The sequence below is a fragment of the Mytilus galloprovincialis genome, chromosome 13 (genome assembly GCF_965363235.1).
Source record: "Mytilus galloprovincialis chromosome 13, xbMytGall1.hap1.1, whole genome shotgun sequence".
NCBI lineage: Eukaryota > Metazoa > Mollusca > Bivalvia > Mytilida > Mytilidae > Mytilus > Mytilus galloprovincialis.
This window is the reverse complement of record NC_134850.1, coordinates 72,725,984-72,747,922: the sequence shown is the minus strand read 5'-3', so window position 1 is coordinate 72,747,922 and position 21,939 is coordinate 72,725,984. Positions and strand designations below refer to the sequence as shown.

Sequence of the window (21,939 nt, the reverse complement as noted above, 5' to 3'; positions counted from 1 at the left end):
ACATTTAAAAATCTTCTTCTCTGCAACTATTGTGCCTAAAACTTTTTAACTTTGAATGAATATTCCTGAAGGGATCTTGTTTTTGAATTTTACCCGAATGCAGTGTTCGGCTAATATCTCAGAAACTAGCGCATTTAGATCAAATCTGACATTTGGTAAAATTGCTCAAGAGGTCAAGATCTATCAGCTTTGAAATTTTAAGACACACCGGTTGGGTTACTGCCACTGAATATGGTTGTTTTAAGGAAATTTTGCAGTTTTTGGTTATTATCTTGAATATTTTTGAAGATAAAGATAAACTGTAAACAGTAAAAATGTTCAGCAAATAAGATCTACATACTATTTATATGACCAAAGTTGTGAATTGCCCCCTTAAGGAGTCATTACCCTTTTAGGACAATTTAACACAAGTTGCTTTATGTTTTTTAACTTTAAAAATCTTCTTAAATGAATCTAGTATAAATTTCGTATTTCATTTCCTTGTACGTCAAGAAATATACACATTATGGCTAAAATAGAACATATGGGTAAAAAGCAAAACATAATCATTGATGAAAGATTTAAGCAAAAGAATAAAAAAAAAAATAACAGGTGAGCGATTCAGGCTCTTGAGAGCCTCTTGTTTGTAAACTGATCGATTACAATATACAACCATAACTTACATTTTACCTGTCGTAGTTGTTTTCAACTGTGGGTGTAGAAAATTGTTGAAAAGGTCTAATAGAAACGTTTACATTATATACATTGTTTAATAGATATTCAATAGGAATACTGATTTAAGTCTCAATTTCATTAGTAGAATCCAGCTGAAAGATGACTTCGAAAGAACGAGAGAATTTTCTACGGAATGCCATTTTAGTTGTTGATCATTCCAAAGCTGCTCTGGTGTCTTTAGTAGAACTGGATGTGCAGCATAAAGGTCAGACGTTCGAACAGTTTGTTAACACAAATCAACATGAAATCTATCATTTATATAACAGTTCAAGGTGTTGTCAATGTCCACCCGGACATTATCCGCCCCGTTCACCTCGTATTCTGCATCAATCACAAATGGAATTATTATTCGACCGATCATCATTAAAGTTACCATGCCATAATACAGTCAAACGGTCAGATGACTTCTGTTGCTGCATGGCTAGGTCAGGAGTTTGTACCGATGTTCTCGATCTAACCTTAGCCAGATGTTTGTTGGTCAATTTGTGCAACGATATATTCTGGTTTAGCTGTCTTCAGTTCCAATCTATAACTTTCGAAGATTTTCTAAACCACAACAAGCACGTACTGTATCATCTATGGAAGAACAATGCCCCGTGCTGTCAATGTCCACCAGGGTATACATTTCCAACTAACTATTCCATGCTTTATCAAAACGACTGGACGCAGATGTTTAATTCAGCCCTGCTGCCTTGCACTAATCACAGAAAGAGACCCAGTTCAGGGAATGTGCAAAATATCTGCTCCGTTGCAGCGGCACCTGGTATAACATTCAATAATCTTGATCCATCCGTATGCAGAATCATATTACGGCACTGTTGTAGTCTAAGGATGGCTGTTGAAACTTTGGTTCAGATTAGAAACCAGGACTTCGGCCATGCTAAAGAAGGGATAATGTCTGATGCCGATTATAACGCATCAATTGTCAAGATAGAACGTTGTATCGTAGACATTGCTAAAGTGTGTAACAAGGAAACACAATTCAAACAGAAATTACGAGAGGCAAAAGATGGTGCACTCGATCAAACTCTTTTCACACAGTATCAAAACAATCTGATGGAGACGCTTACCAGACAAGCAGACATTCATCAGGTGATTTTAAAAATAATATTTACCACTCATCATTAATAATATTCTAAATATTTAAACTTATTAGACTTGTTCAACTTTTCTTGATAGGATGAAGTTTGGTTCTGTAAACGACATAAAAATTGTTTCATTCAATCTTTATTTTTTCATTCAATCTTTATTGTTTTTCCATGTAGAAAGAAAAAAGGAAAATCTTGAAATGAATCTGGTTCATGTGTACAAACAAATAATGCCTTATTTAAAATAAAGTTAATTGAAAGATTTCCGTACCGTTAGTATACTGTACCTGCACGGCAAACATTGTTGATTTAGAAATTTATCCCTATATTTTTATTGGCGGCAGATCTTGTATTGTTTAACTCTGTATAGAAACTCATCGGAGATACAAGGTATATTTTTTCTATAAACTAAGTGGAGGGATATATACCATTACACTAAATATTAAATTTATAGTTATCTCTATGTTAATTGAAAGTGGGCATTTTCATTAAACATCACTTACACAATCAAGACAATCGTTGTATAAAAACTCGTTAAAAATACTATGAGACACAAATTTTAACGACAGCATTGATTGTATGATTTATAATTAATACAATACTGTTATGATCAGTTCGATTTATTTCATAAATTGATTTTTTAAGTACAAATCAAATTTAATAAAGTGAATATATTCATTGTAGAGTGTTGCAGACCTAGCACCAACAATAAACAAGATAGGTAATAAAATCGCAGAAAAATCTGGAAAAATTCCTAAACTTATGGATGAATATGTTAAGAAGAGTTATGATTATCAAGAACAACTAATGGAAAGATTTAATCAAAAGTTAGTTAAAGTCAAAAGTGAGTACACATATTTTTAAAATAATGTCAAGAAAGGTACTTATGATGATAGTCTGTTTGACAAACAAAACAATTCCTTTCTAATTAAATTGTTCATCGATAAATCTAAATGCAAATATATTCGCTTGAACTCACTTTAAAGCCTTTTTCTTTAATGATAAAGGTAAGTCGTCTGTTGAAGTTGTTATAAGTGTTTCTCGATTCACGTTTTTTTTAATATAGATTAGACCGTTGGTTTTCCTGTTGTTTTTCACTATTTTTTTGGGCCCTTTATAGCTTGTTGTTGGGTGTGAGCCAAGGTTACGTGTTGAATGCCGTACGGTGACCTATCATTGACTACTGTTTACACATCGACTTCGATGGGGAGTTGTTTCATTGGCACTCATAGCACATCTTCTTATTTCTTGATATACTTACTGGATGTGTTTTTAGATGATTGCAATTATTAATTTTTTACCTGATAATATTTATGTGTATTGGTAATACAGTTTATCGACAGGTTTGAAGTGTGATTGTATCTGTCCTATTGTCCTTTCATGTAACGTTGTCATTTTAGTGTTATATTTTACATTGCCATAAAGCGCGAGGTTTGGTTAGCCACAAAACCAGGTTAGACCCACCATTTTTTTCTTATATGTCCTGTAACAAGTCAGGAAATGGCAGTTGTGTTTCTGTGTGTGTTGCATTGTAGTTTGTTTTTTGTTGCACTTCAGTGTTTCTGTTGTTTCGTTGTTTTCCTCATATTGTTGATGTGTTTCACTCGGTTTAAGTGTGTAAACCAGATTTGTTTTCTCTAATTTGGTTTATGTCTTTTGAAAAGCGATTTTAAAGTTAAAACTATAAATCAAATTGACTGTTGGATATAAGTCAACGAAACAAAACAAAAAAAAACATTAAGGGTCCAAACAGTTGTTAGGTGTAATTATATTGAAACTATTGAGTATAATGAATTAGATCATGATGTATATTTTTTTCATAGAAATTGATGCAAAAAAGTGAAATCAACATTTAAAGATAAGTTCTTTTCTTACTTATAGCAATTTGTATAAGTAAACAATTATAGGTCAAAGTACAGTCTTCAACACGGAACATTGGCTTACGCCGAATAGCAATCTATAAAGGGCCCTAAAAATTACAAGTATAAAACAATTCAAATGTGACAACGGTCTAATCTATATAAAAAACGAGAAACGAGAATCACTTATGAACCACATAAACAAATGACAACTTCTGAACATCAGATTCCTGACTGAGGACAGGTGTAAACAAATGCAGCGTGTTTAAAGGTTTTTATATATATCAACATTCACCCTTATCTGAAACATTAGTGTAACGGCGCATATCGTATCATATAAGACATTCCATTCAGTTGTTTTATCCAGTTTCCTAGAGCTCAAATCTAAAGCTTTGTACAAAAGATAACTGTACGTAAGCCGTGTGTGGTGCATGTTGGAAACAAACTATTATTTTTTTTATCTTTGTAGATCAAACACACATGGAAATCGATTGTCACGTGGAGGAACAAACATTTGTTGAAACTAATGCTGTCAGGAAATGTAAGGAATGGATGAACAAAAAGGATGTCTTCGTCATCATTGGTAATGAAGGATCAGGGAAGTCTAGAATCGGGTTGGAAATACTGAGACAGTTTGGCAAAACGGAGGAAGACTTTGACTTATTGAAAATAACAAATATCCAACAGGTAAAGGACATTATAACTGATGAAAGAAAAACTGCTGTATTAATAGATGATGCATTTTCTTCTAAACAGTCCTCTAATGATATTTTAAATAATTGTCATGCTTTAGATTTGTTAAATGCAAGGAAATGTAAAGGGAATGTGAAGATTATCTTTACTGTTGATTCTTCTAAAATGAATTCATTCGAATATTTACTTGTTTCTCATAGGTTGTTTCAAAATAATTGTAAAATTGATCTTAACTCTCAAAGATTTTGCATGAGCGACGACGAAAAGGCTAAATTGTTGTTCAAATTTTGTAAAAAACATGGAATCAAAATTATATGGAATTCATGCCAAGATAACGAAGATTTTAGTTTAGACGGGAGAACAGTTTATGAAATCGCCAAAACAGATCCGTTTATAGGATATCCGAAATTATGCTTTATGTTTACCGCGAGCAAAAGTTTTTTACAGCTCGGTATTAACTTTTTCGTACATCCAAATCAATCCCTTATGGATGAAATAAACTCACTTAGAGATTCTACAGATATTAATACTGAACTGAATATTTGTTATGATCTTTTGGTTTACACTTTACTAAATACTGGTTCCTTTGATGTTAACAAAATAGACATATCAAAGCTAGAAACAATTATAGAATCGTGTGGGAACTGTCAACGAAGACGTTTATTCGATAGTAAAGTTAAAAAAATTGCTGATCAAATGAATGGTCGTTTTTTAAAACAAGACCCTCATACAATGCTTTATCATTTTAAACATCCTATGATATATGAAGCAATAGCGATATCATATTTTGATGTCAACCCCTCTGAAGTTATTTCTGTGTTACACTTTGATTTGATAATAAATTCAATAAAATTGTTCGCGAATTTTCGAAAGCAGGAGATTAGTTTGATCATTGCAGAGGAATGTTTTGGATATTTGACAAAACGACTGTTCGCAATATTTGAGAAAGATTATAAAATGAGAACTGCTGAGTTTATAGAGAAACTTTGCAGTTCGTCAATCATTGTTCAGAATAATCCAGCTTTTATAGGTCTATTAATGGAAGAATTTAACAACTGCACATCAGAAGATATCATAGAAATACAAATTGAGGGGAAAACTAATCAGATATCCTTCTATCTATCAAGCTCTTTATTGTGGAACCTTATACAGAAGCATAACGTAGATAAACCAATTGCAACAGTTCTTAATTTCATTGAAAATGACATTAAAGACAAGCGATATATAGACAGGGTTTTAGCTAGTAAAAAAGCAGTATTGGCATCTTTCTATTATCTATGTGAAAACGACGATTCTGATCTGAAGTTGGAACTCATTTATGGATTGATTGAAAATTGTGGATTAGAATGCAGTTACGATTATAGCATACAAAAGGCAATGACAAATGGAAACTATTCGGCTGTTATCTTTCTTTTCAGCAAGTTTCCGACAGAAATTGATATAACAGAATTTGTGTTTGAAATAGAAGATATTAGAAAGTTGTGGGAATTGATATCACACACTTTCCATATAGAATTATTTAACAATGAAAGCAGAACAAATATTCTTGAGATTTTATTCAGGTCTTTATTGCCGAATTTGTTCAACTTTAGAAAATCCATCAACACAGCTTGCAACAGACATTGTAAAGACTTGGTAACTGAAATTTTGAATTTTTCTAGAACGTTATCATTTGATACAGGTATTATTGTTAACACAGCTTGTAATAACAGATGGGAGAATGCATTGCAAATATTGTTAAACAAAAAAATATGTAATGAAAATCAAAAGAGACAAATCTTCATGGCTGCATGTGAACATGGAACGGAAACATACCTCAAATGGATGTTATTAAAAGTCGACAAAGACGTTTTAGATGTTCAAGAATTATTCCTTCATGAGTTTAGATGTGAAAATTATGTTGTTGTGGAAAATTTTATCTTGAAATTACAAAACTATCTTGAAATGGAAACGATGATTAAAAATTTAGTAACACAATTCAATTTGCCAATTATTCGTTTGCTCAAATGGGAAATAGAAGATACAGATAACAAAATACATAAAGGTAACACAAACGATTTACACAGTTTATATATAGTTGAATGGATATATGAGAGATTCCCTGATTTACAAACCAATGTAAGGACCAATGTATATAAAAAAATCAACGATACAAGTAGTACTGATGAGATATTACAATGGTTAAATGAGAATACCAAAGGAATTGTTCATCCTATAACATCTTTACTGGAGTTTTCATGTAGACATGATCTTCAGAAAATAGTCAAATGGATTCTGCAAACATTTAACCAAATTACATTCAATATACGTAACCTGATAATTGAGTCTTATAATGTAGGAAATACCAAAATGGCTGAGGTTATCATCAGAGAAATTGATTTAAACAAAATTGACGTCACTTCAGTCATTACTGCAATGCTTTCAACATGTCAAAACAATAGATCAAAAGATCTGTTCATTTTCCTGATTCAAAACATTGACAAGACATGTTGCAGATGGATGGAGATCATCACATTAATCGTAGATTTAAAGTTGTACAGTTACATTGAACTTATTTTGCAACATGTGGATACTACTAAGATTGACATGATGAAAATAGTCAGGAACAAAATGAATGTCCTCTCGGAAAACGAATTAATGGTTTTGATACAAAGCATTAACAAGGAATTAATTGATATCAAGTACATTGCATGGGCTGCTTACAAAATAGGATATCATGAAATTGTATCATGGTCAATAATGAATGATAACCAAAATGCTATTAATAAATCAGAACTATTTTATAAAGCTGTAATTAATGGTAATACCAATGTAATGCATTATCTACTAAAAAATATTGACCACACATTGCTAGATATAAAAGGAGCTGTGGATATTGCTTGTAGACAAGGAAAGTTTGATATAGTTGAAATGTTGTTGTTGCATGTTGACGATAAAGAGATCGATGCAAAAGAAGCCATCGATAAAGTTTTTAGTGGTATCACTTTCGATACAGTAAAGTCATTATCAGACAGTGACAATCTTTTAGAAATTAACACAGATAAAGCTTCTGAATGTGAACGTTTAAAGATTGTAAAGTTGATGTTAGAAACGTTTGACCATAAATTGTTTGATATGACCACAATCATGAATACTGCTTATGAACAAAGATGGTTTGACTTAATGAAATGGATGATAAAGGAAGTTGATAATTCGTTGATTAACTTGAATGACATATTAGGCATGGTTTGTCAATTGGAACGCTTAGATATTGTCACACTTTTAGCAGGTAGTATCAAAAATTCAAATGTGGATAAAGGAGCTGTTATAAAAACGGTGTTCGTCCACGGTTCATTCAACAGTATTAAGATTTTAATAGCTAATATTGATATACCATTAATTGATATCGGGACAGCAATGAATGAAGCATGCCGTGATGGTAAAAGTGAACTAGTTAAGCGGTTAATAGAAAGTAATAATGATATAATAAACTTAAATCGTCTCATAAAGATAGCTTGTAAGGAAAATTGGCATGACATAGTTAAATGTGTGATAGAGAATTTTGACATTGAATTAGTAGATATGGTGGTAGCAATGAACAATGCTTGTACATGGGGAAACCATGGCATAGTGAAATGGTTTATAGAGAATATTGATAATAAAATATTTGATATGAAGGAAGCTATGAATAATGCATGTAGACGGGGACAGTTTGATATAGTGAAATGGTTTATTGCGAATTTTGACAATAAATTATTTGATATGCAGGAAGCTATGAAAAAAGCTTGTCTGTGGGGAAAGCTTGACATAGTAAAATGGTTGACAGAGAATATAGACAATAAATTATTTGATATGAATGAAGCAATGAATGAAGCTTGTCATTATGGATGCCTTGAAATAATGCAATGGTTCATAAAAAATTTTGACAATACATTATTTGATATGCAAGAGGCAATGAAAAGTGCATGTTTTATTGGTTACGTTGACATAGTGGAATGGTTGAGGGAGAATTTTGATAATAAAATATTTGATATGAAGGAATCAATGTATGATGCTTGTAATAGTGGAAATTTTTACATGGTGAAATGGTTGATAAAGAATGTTGACAATAAATTATTTGATATGAAGGAAGCAATGCACGAAGCTTGTTTTAGTGGTTACCTTGTCATAGTGAAATTATTGATAGAGAATTTTGACAATACAATATTTGATATGAAGGAATCAATGTATGAAGCTTGTAATAATGGAAATTTGGACATAATGCAATGGTTGATAAAGAATGTTGACAATAAATTATTTGATATGAAGGAAGCTATGAATAAAGCTTGTAGATGTGGAAAGCTTGACATAGTGATATGGTTGATAGAGAATTTTGACAATAAAATATTTGATTTGAAAGAAGCAATGAATGAAGCTTGTATTGATGGAAAACTAGAAATAGTGAAATGGATGATAGATAATTGTGACAAAGTTGTTGCTACATGTTTTGATTTGTAGTCAGTTTTACACTTACTATTTGAATACTTTACAAAAGCTGTTGAGTTGATGGTTAACATAAATGATCCTCAGGAAATAATATTGATGATTTGTAAACAAGGAAGACATGACAAAATCGTCTGGACAAAGGTGTTGGATAGTGCGTGTCTGTTTGGATATGATGAGGTCGTCAAATGGCTTCTGACTAATCTGCCAAATGATGTTCTTGATTTCGATACAGCAATTACAACAGCTGTGCTCACGTCTAATGATAACAAACATTATATAATAACATCAATTCTTGAAAGAAAAATTGACCTTCTAAAGGATATACGATCCTTGATGAACTCACTTTGCCAACATGGGTATACAGATCAAGCGATATGGATTCTGCAAAACCAGGACAAGTTCGTGTTTGACTATCAAACTGTGATGAACGAAGCTTGTCTACACGACGACTTGTCTTTAGTTAAGTATTTATGGGAAAATTTCAATCACAACTCATTTGACATGAAAGCAGATATAAACAAAGATTGTCGGTCGAAAAACCTTGACACAGTGAAACGGTTTATAGAGAATATTGACAATGAATTATTTGATATGAAGGATGTATTAAACTGGGCTTGTTGGGTGGAAAACGTTGAAACAGTGAAATGGTTAATAGAGAACTTTGACAACAAATTATTTAATATGAAGGAAGCAATGAACAAAGCTTGTAGACGAGGAAAGCTTGACATAGTGAAATGGTTGATAGAGAATTTTGACAATAAATTATTTGATATGCAGGAAGCCATGAACAATGCTTGTTTGTCAGCAAACCTTGACACAGTGAAATGGTTGAAAGAGAGTTCTGACAATAAAGTATTTGATATGAAGGAAGCTATGAATAAAGCTTGTATTGATGGAAAACTAGAAATAGTGAAATGTTTGCAAGGGAATTGTTACAAAGTTATTCCTACATGTTTTGATTTGCAGTCAGTTTTATACTTAATATTTGATTGTTGTGATGATGAAGAGTTGATGGATGAAATAGATGATCTTCAGGAAATACTATTGATGATTTGTAAACAAGGAAGACATGAAGAAATTGTCTGGACGGAAGTGTTGAATAAAGCGTGTCGGTTTGGATTTGATCACGTGGTCGAATGGCTTCTGACTAATCTGCCAAATGATGTTTTAGATTTCGATACAGCAATTACAACAGCTGTGTTGTCGTCTGACAATAACAAAAATAAAATAATAACATCCATTCTTGAAAGTAAATTTATTTGTATAAAGAATATACGATCCTTGATGAACTTACTTTGCCACCATGGGTATACAGATAATGCGTTATGGATTTTACAAAACCAGGACAACTTCGAGTTTGACTTGCAAACTGTGATGAACGAAGCATGTCTACACGACGATTTGTCTTTAGTAAAATATTTATGTGACAAATTCGATCACAACTCATTTGACATGAAAACAGCAATGACAAAAGCTTGTAGAGGTGAAAAAAGTACCACTACAATAGAATGGTTGTGGAGAAATACCGACCAGTGGATGTTAGATTTGAACGTTGCAATGACTAATGCTTGTAGATATGGCAGAGAAACTGTTCTAAAATGGCTTTGGAAAAATGTTGATAAGTCAAATTTCAGAATGAATGAAGCATTTCACGATGGCTGTAAAAATGAACAAGAAGCTGTCGTAAGATGGATGATAGAAAACGTGCCCAGAGAATTACTTGATATACCGAATACCCTACACACTGTATGTCCTGGTAATACCAATGCCAGTATAGTTAACATGCTTTTTCAAAATATAAATATTTCTACCATAGATATTAATTTGATCATACGTGAATCGTGTAAACATGGCAACACATCAATAATTCATTATTTACTGAACAATACAGATGTGAAAATGATTGACATGAATCAGGCAATGACGAATGTTCTTTCTATTGATGTCAATTCCGATTCATATTCAGACGAAGACAAAGACACACTGTCGAAAGATGAGGAGAAACAGGAATTGGCTTTGAAAATTATACAGGAGACCACATTGTCTGTGTTAAACATTGACGAATTAATAATAGAGATTTGCAAGAATGGTTGGCTCGGATTGCTTCAGCTGCTATGGTCAAATAATGATCACAGCAATATGAGTATTGACCAATCAACAATCGATATAGCATGTGAATACGGAAGAGAAAACATTGTCCTTTGGGCGGTTAACAATCTTGACCTTAATAGGATTAATGTAAAATCCTTGATGACCGAATCATGTGGTTTTGGGTGGCTTAAGATTGTGAAGAAAATATGGACAATAGTAGAACATGGCCATTTTGATGTACAATCTGCAATGAATGAAGGCTGTTCTTATGGAAGATATGAAGTAGTAACTTGGCTGATACAAAATAATGACAACAATCTTTTTGACATGAATGTTGTTATGGAAATATCCTGTAGAAATGGCTGGATCGATATCATCAAACATATTTTACCCTTGGACTTAAGTGCATTCAATGCAACAGTCGCTATAACGGCGGCATGCACTACCGGCAATGTCGAGCTTGTTCAATTACTACTTAGTCAATTTGGGAAAGAAATTATTAATTTTGATGACATATCGAAATCATTAGTAACATCTTCAAAAAACGCTGATCTGGTGATTTCATTAATGCAAAATACCGATTTTGATAAGTTTGATATTCGTAAAATTTTCACGGCTGCATGCGGGTTTGGATGGATTGATGTTATTGAGTATATCAAAGCCAATGCGAGTATCAACTGCAATGTAAGCGGTGGGATGATAAAAGCTTGTGAGCAAGGTGAGGACAAAATCGTGACTTATTTGCTCGACAAATTTCAACATGATCGATTTGATTTCCAATCTTCGCTACTTGCAGCTTGTTCAAAGGGCTGGGATGAAATAGCAGAACTGCTTTTAAATACTGTTGATCATATTTTACTAAATATTGAAAATTACTTTATGAATATTTGTCGAAGCGGTGAGGCTGATATTGTAAGCATAATATTAAAAAAAGTGGATTACAAGATTTTAAATTTGAACGAGACTATAAACACACTCATCAAAGATAAGAAAAATGAGCAGGTGGTACTAAACATAATAAAAACCGCCCACAAAACAAAATGGGACAAACAACGTTTGACTGAGAAAGCAAGAGAACACAGTTGGTGGAAAGTTTTAACTTTTTTAAATATATGAGTATATACGTTACAATGTATATATTTTAGCTGTTCAGATTTGCCCCGTAAGGAGATTAATCAAATTATATATACATATACACTGTTTGTTTTGAAAGCATGGACGAATTAAGCTTATTAGAAATGAAACTACGGAACAAATTGTTTTTGAAGGGCGTATTTTGAAAAATAAACAAAACAAAACCAATGTTAATTTGTTTAGAGTATAGTATATTTGTAAATGGAAGAAAAACATAAAATCAATTTATTTCTGAAGTGTTTCTTTTTGTACAGATGCTTGAATTCATTATAAAAAGTGGCTGTGTTGTAAAGTGTTCTGGCCTAATGGCAAGACTGTACTTTTGTGTACCAAATATATCAAGATTTGATCAATCGGTTTTCTTACCAATATTCGCACTATCTCAATTAGAACAATATTTTAACTTTTTATTTTCCTAAAGACAAAATTAAAACGTGATTTGTCTATGCAAAATGTTTTGGTGTATGTTCTACACTTTTGAAATCTCTGTTTTTTGATGGTCAATACACCTTTAACGCTAGTAAACCAGTAAATATAGCACATATTTGATAACTGTCCAATGGAATTCTAAGAATGTTAATTAGCAAAAAATTTAATACTAATACTTGATATATTCCATCAATTTGTAAAAAGTTCTGTACAAAAATGTTTATGGCATTTTTTAATGAATTTTCAGTTAACACAGGATAAGCTTTTTAATTCCGAGATGTGACATGAATTCAATATTGTTTTGTTTGTACTCCTTAACCCTTTTCCAGATGTATGTCTTCCATCGTTATTACTTGGTACTATTTTTAGTGAACAGTTAAATGTGAAACTGATCAAAACATCTCTAATTTGATTTTTTACAATTTTTTTTGTACATTGATTTATTGTCGATAAGTGTATTCAACTGGGAATTTTATTCAATTTTACTACTGTTGCCTTTATTTACAGCTAAAATGCCAAAATGCATATGTTTAGTTGTGATTATTTCATTTGAAGATTTCAACCTTTGCTGCATGTAAAATATGATATACAATTTGTATTTCTTTGCACTAGTTTAACACTTTGAATTTTGATTTAAATGTTGACAGTATATTTAGGCATCGCAATTAGTATTCATGACAAATAAAAAGTCACATAATAAAATACCGAGCTCAAAATAAAATCAAAACGGAACGTCCTTAAGCAAATAGCAAAATCAAAGCTCAAGCACATCAAACGAATAGATAACAACTTTCATATTCCTGACTTGGTACAGGTATTTACATATTAGAATATGGTGGATTAAACCTGGTTTAAACCCGGTTTTATACATGTAGCTACTAGCCACACCTCTCTTGCTCACGTATCGCTGTCATTATTATGGAATTTAATGCGACTGTCATACAAAAGAGAGGTTTAGCTAGCGATAAAACCAAGTTCAATCCACTATTATCTATATCAGAACATGCATATACCAAGTCAGAAACATCATATTGACAATGATATGTGAATAAGACAAACATACACAATAGGTAAATATTTCAGAAATAGAGGTACAGCAGCCAATATTTTAATATAATCTTAATTACTATGAAAACAAACAAATATTTAAAGGGAGAAAACTAAAAAGGCTTTTCGACAAAGCACATACGAAACGAAAGAAAAGAAAACAATTATTACAGAAATACCGAGACACGTCAAATTGATATTAAAAAAAGACTTTACAGTGAAAACAATAATTTAGAAGACAAATAAAACAAGATAGTATGTATCATTATTGGTAACATTTCCAATTCTTTATTTCCATGTCCATTTCATGTTCAAATGTCGACCCTATATTTCCTATACAAAAATACGTGACAATAACATACATATATATAAATTTGAGGTGTATGATCTTTTTTTTATTACTTTTTTTAATTCAGTATTGGAAAATTACTTGTCCTCTTTGTTACTTTTGAAACACATATCTTAATCTGGTCCAGGGTTGCTGAAACGTTTGTATTTAAAAGATTATGTTATCTTTTTCTGTAATTGGTATTTCTGTAATTCGAAAATTTATGTATTATTGTAGTTACATTCATGTACTTATTGTCTGGTATTTTTTTATTTGCTTTGTATTTTTGCTAATAAAAAAAATAAACTTTTCCATTTGTTTTGTCCATTTCCTCTGATATCAATATTGGATTGTTTTGTGTTGCGCAATCTTTTGATTTTCTTTGGCTGTTGTTAGTACTTTAGCTTCAACTTTTTATAGCATTTCTTGAATTATCATAGCTATTGGGTGAATTTTTACTTTTGTTATGTTGATCATGTAAATCGGATTTTTTTTAAAGGAAATAAAGTAAAAAAATTAGTTCTCTTATCATTTAATTTTACTGTCGATGGTTTGAACTATTACAAAGAAAAAAAAAATAAACAACAATACTGAACTTCGAGGAGATTTCAAAACAGAAAGTCCTTAAAAAAGGCAAAATCGAAAGCTCAAACATAGCAAACATTTATGTCAAACGCATGTTAACAAATGTCCTATTTCTGACTAAGTACAAGCATTTTCTTATGTAGAAAATAAAGGATTAATCCTGCTTTTATAGCTAATTAAACCTCTCATTTGTATGAAAAGAGGGACGAACGATACCAGAGGGACAGTCAAACTTATAAATCGAAAATAAACTGACAACGCCAAGGCTAAAAATGAAAAGGACAAACAGACAAACAATAGTACTTATGACACAACATTTAAAACTAAAGAATAAACAACACGAACCCCACCAAAAACTAGGGGTGATCTCCGGTGCTCCGGAAGGGTAAGCAGATCCTGCTCCACATGTGGCATCCGTCGTTTTGCTTATGAGATAACAAATCCGGTAAATAGTCAAATTCGGTAGGTCACATTTATGAAAGGGAAGGGGATTGTAGTTACAACGTAAGGAACATATCCGATATCATTTGTGAAACGGTTATCATAACGGTCAACCAACTCGTGATGGCGTCCGTAAAATTTACGAAGAGATGATTTTAACTTCACCATTTGGAACTCTTGATTTAAAACGTCTTTGCGAGCAACAACCCTCTATCAAGAAAATAATGATAGGAAATGCAAGCACGGAAGTATCGTATCAATTGTGAGATATATACATCGTATGCAGGTGCTGCTGGAATGTTGCTACTTAGAAACGGAAAGTTCACAATTGGAAAGCTGAAATCATCTCTTTTGTCGTAAAGTTTTGTTTTTAATCGACCCTCATTGTCAATTTCTAGATGTAAGTCAAGATATGAGGCCGAATTAACTGTATCTGTTGTATCCTTTATCTCTAGTTCAACGAGATAGATGCATTCAATCTAGTCACCAAATTTTGAATTATTTAGTGAAAGAACATCATCTATATAGCGGAAAGTAGAGTTAAAGGATATTGCTAACTTCTTATCTTTCTTCCTAAGAAGTTCCTGTCAGCCTCATAATAATAAAGAAACAAGTCGGCAAGAAGAGGGGCACAATTCGTTCCCATTGGAATGCCGATAGTCTGTTGAAAAGCACGTCCTCCGAGAATATTTTGTTTGAATCAGAGTGATCCTTTTCAAAGTAGGATTTATCCCTACCTAAGACAAGATACTTGTATCTTCGTTGGCCATTCTTTTTTATGAAACAAAGCAATACAAACTCTTTCAATTTGTCTTTTAGTTTGGAATGTGGAATACTTGTATGAAGTGTAGAAAAGTGAAATGTTTTAATACTATTACAAGATGAAAGAGAGTTACATTGTATGTACTCTAAAAGATCTTTGGAATTTTCAAGTATCCACATCTGATTCACGCCACCTCTAGAATAGGCAGTTTCACAATAACTTTGAAGCCCATCTTTGATTGCTGATAAAATAGAAAAAGGTTTTGTGGAGCACTTGGAAGACCCAGCACTATACCGTTGTTTGTAAGGACACTTATGCAGTTTAGGTATCCAATACAGTGATGGAAGATCCAGTTCATCATCTTTGGTTGAAATTCCAAAGGAACATAGAACAGACCTATGATTATCCAGGATTTCCTCTTTGGTAAGTGTCGTGAGGGTATATGTTGGGTTTCCAAGTGAATTGCCAATACCTAATTCGTTTATCAAGCAGTTAATGTAATGAGTTTTACAAACAAAAACGATGTTGGTTGGGGCTTTATCTGCGGAAACAACAACACATTTGTCATGAAAGTAGGATAAGTGGTTTGCAACATTAGGGTCTTTAAAGATTGACGTAGTATGGGCATTGATAGACCCATTCAGTTTCTTAATTCTGATTTGTATCAACGACCTCACTGCCTTAATCCATTCGGAAAGAGTGTCTTCGTCTTCCCTCTCACGCTTAGCCCATTGCCTGGCATAATCCTCGACTGAATCCATCAACATTTTCAAGTTGTATTTCCAATTGATGGATTTCGGCTCACGATATTTTGGACCTTTAGATAACACATTTCGCAGAGAAGTGTTATTAACAATGTTGAGGTCACCGGTAATAACCGGTAATAACGTAGCCAGCCGGCCAGTGAATTTGGAACCAGCACAAGTGCAATCAGGAGGTTTAGACTTGAAGTCGTCAATACTGATATCCTGCAAAACATGTTTGTAATTGAAAATTTTAGTTGCAATTGGTTTGGTATATGTATAAGAAATGATTGGTACAGACTGGTTTTTGAAAAAAGGATGTATTTTCGATTGAACTAATTTATGATGAAGGATATTGCCTAAGTTGACGCCATCGAGACCTTTGTTGGCAAAGGAAAGATTAAGGAAAGATCTTTTCTCTTTTTCATCTTTTCCAATGCGGACTGGCTTGAAAAGTCTGTGACTTGCAATATCCGAAATTATAGCTGTAAGTTTGTATTGGTTTGAATGAGGGTTTTTAACATTGGTTTCCAAACATAAATTGAACAGAAAATGAAGTTTTGAAAGGGGTAATGAATAAAGTTTCGTACGAATGTGATGAACACCTAACGGCTTTTGTATAAATGGCAGCAAGTCATTAATAGAGACATCATGCAGAGTAGGTGATGTATAATGACGATGACCATTACTGCGTCTACGTCGAGGAGTAGAGTTGAAAATATTCATCACATTCACCGAGCTACATGAAGGACTAGATAGAATACCTATACCATCGATTTTGTCATTGCAACCATATGGTGTCGCAGTTCCCAATTGTCTAATCAAGTAGTCCTCTGTTTTCTACATTGAGGCGTTTGACGATTAGGCTTGTTAGAACTATGGTATATTGTTTTTCGATAATGCGTACTGTCATAGAAACGATTGAATGATCGGGCTAATTGAAATGCTGGTAAAGAATGTCGTTAGCATTGAGGTTAATGCCTGATCTATGACCGCAGATACGTTTGGTTAGTCTTCCTTTCGTTTCACCGACGTATACCAAGATTGCACTCTAATCCGTAGACGACATAAATCGATTTACAATTCAGATCATCGTAACTTCTGGTTAAATATGACTTCTTAGTTAAATTGCTAGTGAATTCAGCATCTGTTATTAAAATATCACAGGTTTTGCAGCCTTTGGTCTCACATTTCAGACAGTGTTGTTCTGAGTCATCAAAATCCAAATTTTCTTTAAGGAGAACTGAACAAGGCTGTATATGTGTAATATTGCTATTTCCACTAATACGATGATATGAATGAGTCATGTTTGAGATATTTGTCATGTCTGGTGATGACGGGACATGTGCCATATCAGACGACACCGTGTCCATGGTCCGAGCCAGTTTCCTGTCTGATCTTCGTAAGTTCATGCAATTTAAGTTTTGCTACTGGGCGGATGATGTCCTCGGGGACGAATTGTTCACCAGCAGAGACATCGACCCAGTGGTAATAAAAGACGGACGAAAGATACCAGAGGGACAGTCAAACTCATAAATCGAAAATTGACAGACAACGCCAAGGCTAAAAATGAAAAGGACAAACAGACAAACAATAGTACACATGACACAACATAGAAAACAAGAATAAACAACACGAAGTCGCATAACATTTCAGTATATTGACAATGGTTTATGAACAAAACAAAGAAATACTTGGTAAAAATGTCAAAAATAAGGGTAATATATCTTTAATTCTCTAACATATTGGTTCATAACAAACCAGATGATGCTAAATTTATTTATTTAATATATATTTATTACATAGCTTTCATATAGCGCCTATCTAATAAACATAATACTCTAAGTGCTTAACATATACAATTGAAGGAAAAAAATATATCACAATGCATACAATGCAAAATAGACCGTTGGTTTTCCCGTTTGAACGGTTTTACACTAGTAATTTTGGGGCCCTTTATAGCTTTTTGTTCGGTGTGAGCCAAGGCTCCATAATGGTTTACTTTTACAAATTGTTATTTTGATGGAGAGTTTTCTCATTGGCACTCAAACCACATCTTCCTATATCTATATAAGAATGAAACAGAAATTAAACAGAAATTAAACAGAATAGTGATGTAAATCATTAAGGTGGTATGGGAGTCTAAAATAAAAATGATAGAATTTGTTCATACTTTGCCAAAACGTAGTATCTATTGATATATGTTGAAAAATGTTATAAAAATGATAGGTCACCGCGCATTTTCTCACGCTACAGGGCGTGACAAAATAATACATTTTGTATGGATTATACAGGAAAAAACAAAATTTTGTGATTAGAAACTAAACAAAATGATAGAACACATCAAGTTAATCTGAGAAACTATGACTTATTATCAATGAAGTAATATCCCTGCTGATGGAGAATATCTATTGTTGAGGACTATCATTTAAACAATACAAATGTTGTTTATAAAGAATATATATATAATGTGTTTGATTACTAATGAGACCAAGAACTTTGCACCATTGAGCAACATACAAAAGATTCAAACGGATATCTTGTCAGATGAAGACATTTTGAATTTCAACAACAAACATTTTGCATTTTCATTGGTGAAGATTGAATATACAGATGTTTTTAATTAAGACAAACAGGTCTTCGGTGTTAATACGCAGCAGTCGTTATTGTCTCTGTGTTTGCAACAAAAACAATTTTCATTGAGACAAAAAGTTTTCGATGTGAATATGCATCAGTCCTTATTGTCTCTGTGAGAGAAAAATAGTGTATGTCAATGTGACAACAACACAACTACATATAAATCTTAAAGATATTATACGGACTTATATTACCTATGCTAAGGTCTGAATTGGTTTAATGGACAAACATATTGAACGTTAGCAGGTTACTGAATATTTGATCCGTACAACGTGCCCTCCATCAATACCGAAACCGTCGATATAACAGCAAAATATAAAATAAAATTGAGAATAAAATTGAGAATATGTCAAAAAAAGAGGGACGAAAGATACCAAAGGGACAGTCAAACTCATAAATCTAAAACAAACTGACAACGCCATGGCTAAATATGAAAAAAAACCAACAGAAAAACAATAGTACACATGACACAACATAGAAAACCAAAGAATAAACAACACGAACCCCACCAAAAACTAGGGGTGATCTCATGTGCTCCGGAAGGGTAAGCAGATCCTGCTCCACATGTGGCACCAGTCGTGTTGCTTATGTAATTACAAATCCGGTAAATAGTCTAATTCGGTAGGTCACATTCATGAAAGGGAAGGGGATTGTAGTTACGACGTAAGGAACATATCCAATATCATTTGTGAAACGGTTATTCCATAACGGTCAACCAACTCGTGATGGCGTCCGTAAAATTTACGAAGGGATGATTTCAACTTCACCATTTGGAACTCTTGGTTTAATAGCCTCCTTGTGAGCAGCAACCCTCTATCAAGAAAATCATGATAGGAAATGCAAGCACGGGAATAGCGTATCAATTGGGAGATATATACCCAGTATGCAGGTGCTGCTGGAATGTTGCTACTTAGAAATGGAAAGTTCACAATTGGAAAGCTGAAATCATCTCTTTTGTCGTAAAGTTTTGTTTTCAACCGACCCTCATTGTCAATTTCTAGAGGTAAGTCAAGATATGAAGCCGACTTAACTGTATCTGTAGTATCCTTTATCTCCAATTCGATGGGATAGATGCGTTCCACATAGTCACCAAATTTTGAATTGTTTTGTGAAAGAACGTCATCTATATAGCGGAAAGTAGAGTTAAAGGATATTGCTAACTTCTTATCTTTCTTCCTAAGAAGTTCCTGCATGAAGTCAGCCTCATAATAATAAAGAAACAAGTCGGAAAGTAGAGGGGCACAGTTTGTTCCCATTGGGATGCCTACAGTCTGTTGAAAAACACGTCCTCCGAACGTTACAAATATGTTGTCAATCAAGAAATCAAGCATCTGGATAATATCGGTTTTAGAGAATTTTTTGTTTGAATCAGAGTGATTCTTTACAAAGTATGATTTATCCCTCCCTAAGACAAGATACTTGTATCTACGTTGGCCATTCTTATTTATGAAGCAAAGTCATACTAACTCTTTCAATTTGTCTTTTAGTTTGGAATGTGGAATACTTGTGTAAAGAGTATCAAAGAGATAACAACCCAACCAAAAAGCAGAAAACAGCCTGAGGCCACCAATGACTCTTCAACACATCGAGATATCTGGCCCTATTACACAAACGTGTAAAAATTACTTTATTAAACTGTATGAAAAGCCTCAAAATCCTTCATCCTTCTGAGATCAAGCTCAAATTACTAAACTTGTAATGGTATGGTAATATCGGAGGGTGTGGTTAGTTGTCTCCCAGTTAAAACGATATTTTAATGCTTGTATTTCCTGTCACCATTTCCATGGTAGAGGGTTGCTGCTCACAAGGAAACTATCAAAACCAAGAGTTTCAAGTGGTGAAATTGAAATCATCCCTTCATATATGTTATCGACGCCATCAGTCTCGTCCTCTTCTCAAGAATATAACCTACCGAATCAAACATATAACCGGGTTTGTACATGAGCAAAACAAACGGGTGCCACATGTGCAGCATGATCTGCTGAGCACCTAAGATTACGTTTTTTTTGTGGTGATCATGTTTTTCAGTCTTTGATTTTCTATGTCATTGTGTGTACTGTTGTTCATCTGTTTTGTTTATTCATTTTTTTTAGCCATGGCGTAACGTTGTCAGTTTATCTTTGATTTCGACTTATGAGTTTAAATTAAATTGAGAATGGAAATGATACATAGTTTGAACTTGCGCAGCTGCCAGAATAAATTATGCCGTACTTCAATACACAAAACGTAAAACAAACCCTTTTGTCTATTTTTCAAATTATAGACACACAGGTTAATTTATATCATAAAATAACAACTTCAATTGAACTTTGGTGGATAGTTATCACTTAAAATAAACGAAAGATGTCCATGGGGTCCATATTTCTATATCCTGTTCATTCATTTGAGTCAAAAAGACGGAGGATATTCATGGGGTCCATATATCTTTATCCTGTTCATCCTTTGGGGTACAATAAACGGAAGATGTTCATGGAGTCCATATTTCTATCTCCTGTTCATCCATAAGGGTCAAAAACACTTAGGGATCAACACAAAAAAGGTATGTTAACACAATTGGACAGGGTCGATGTTAGTTTGTAGAAATTTTATACAAAGATTTCGGGATCAAAACAAAAAGGTATGTTAACACACTTGGACAGAGTCGATGTGAAGTTGTAGAAATGTTTTACAAAGACTTAGGGATCAAAACAAATAGACAGAGTTTATTATTAAAAGATTTAGATTTAAAGGCAAATAGAGTGTATAAGATTGATGTTCTTCAACGAAATCTGTATAAACACTAAAATGAAAAGTTATTACTTCTCAAGGGGACTCGGTGTTGGATTATACTATGACATTTAATCTCTGGCAAGTCAACACTGAGGTTAGTGACTTTTGGATTAACTTTTGTTTTTGACATCCTTTATATTCTATGTTATATTAG

The 21,939-nt window shown here is 33.0% G+C and overlaps 1 protein-coding gene across 2 annotated transcripts; it reads left to right on the top strand.

The window, feature by feature from the left end:
* The first annotated feature begins 636 nt into the window (after positions 1-636).
* LOC143056932 (uncharacterized) lies at positions 637-21,913 on the top strand. 2 transcript variants are annotated; one of them, XM_076230139.1, is made up of 4 exons: positions 701-1,806; positions 2,487-2,646; positions 4,131-4,348; positions 20,504-21,913. In XM_076230139.1, exons 1-4 carry the CDS (start codon positions 814-816, stop codon positions 20,633-20,635), a joined length of 1,503 nt encoding a protein of 500 aa, XP_076086254.1. In that variant the 5' UTR covers positions 701-813; the 3' UTR covers positions 20,636-21,913. The 2 variants fall into 2 exon arrangements, with proteins under 2 accessions (XP_076086253.1, XP_076086254.1); XM_076230138.1 differs by lacking the exon at positions 20,504-21,913 and having other exon boundaries at positions 637-1,806; positions 4,131-14,299.
* The last annotated feature ends 26 nt before the right edge of the window (positions 21,914-21,939 follow it).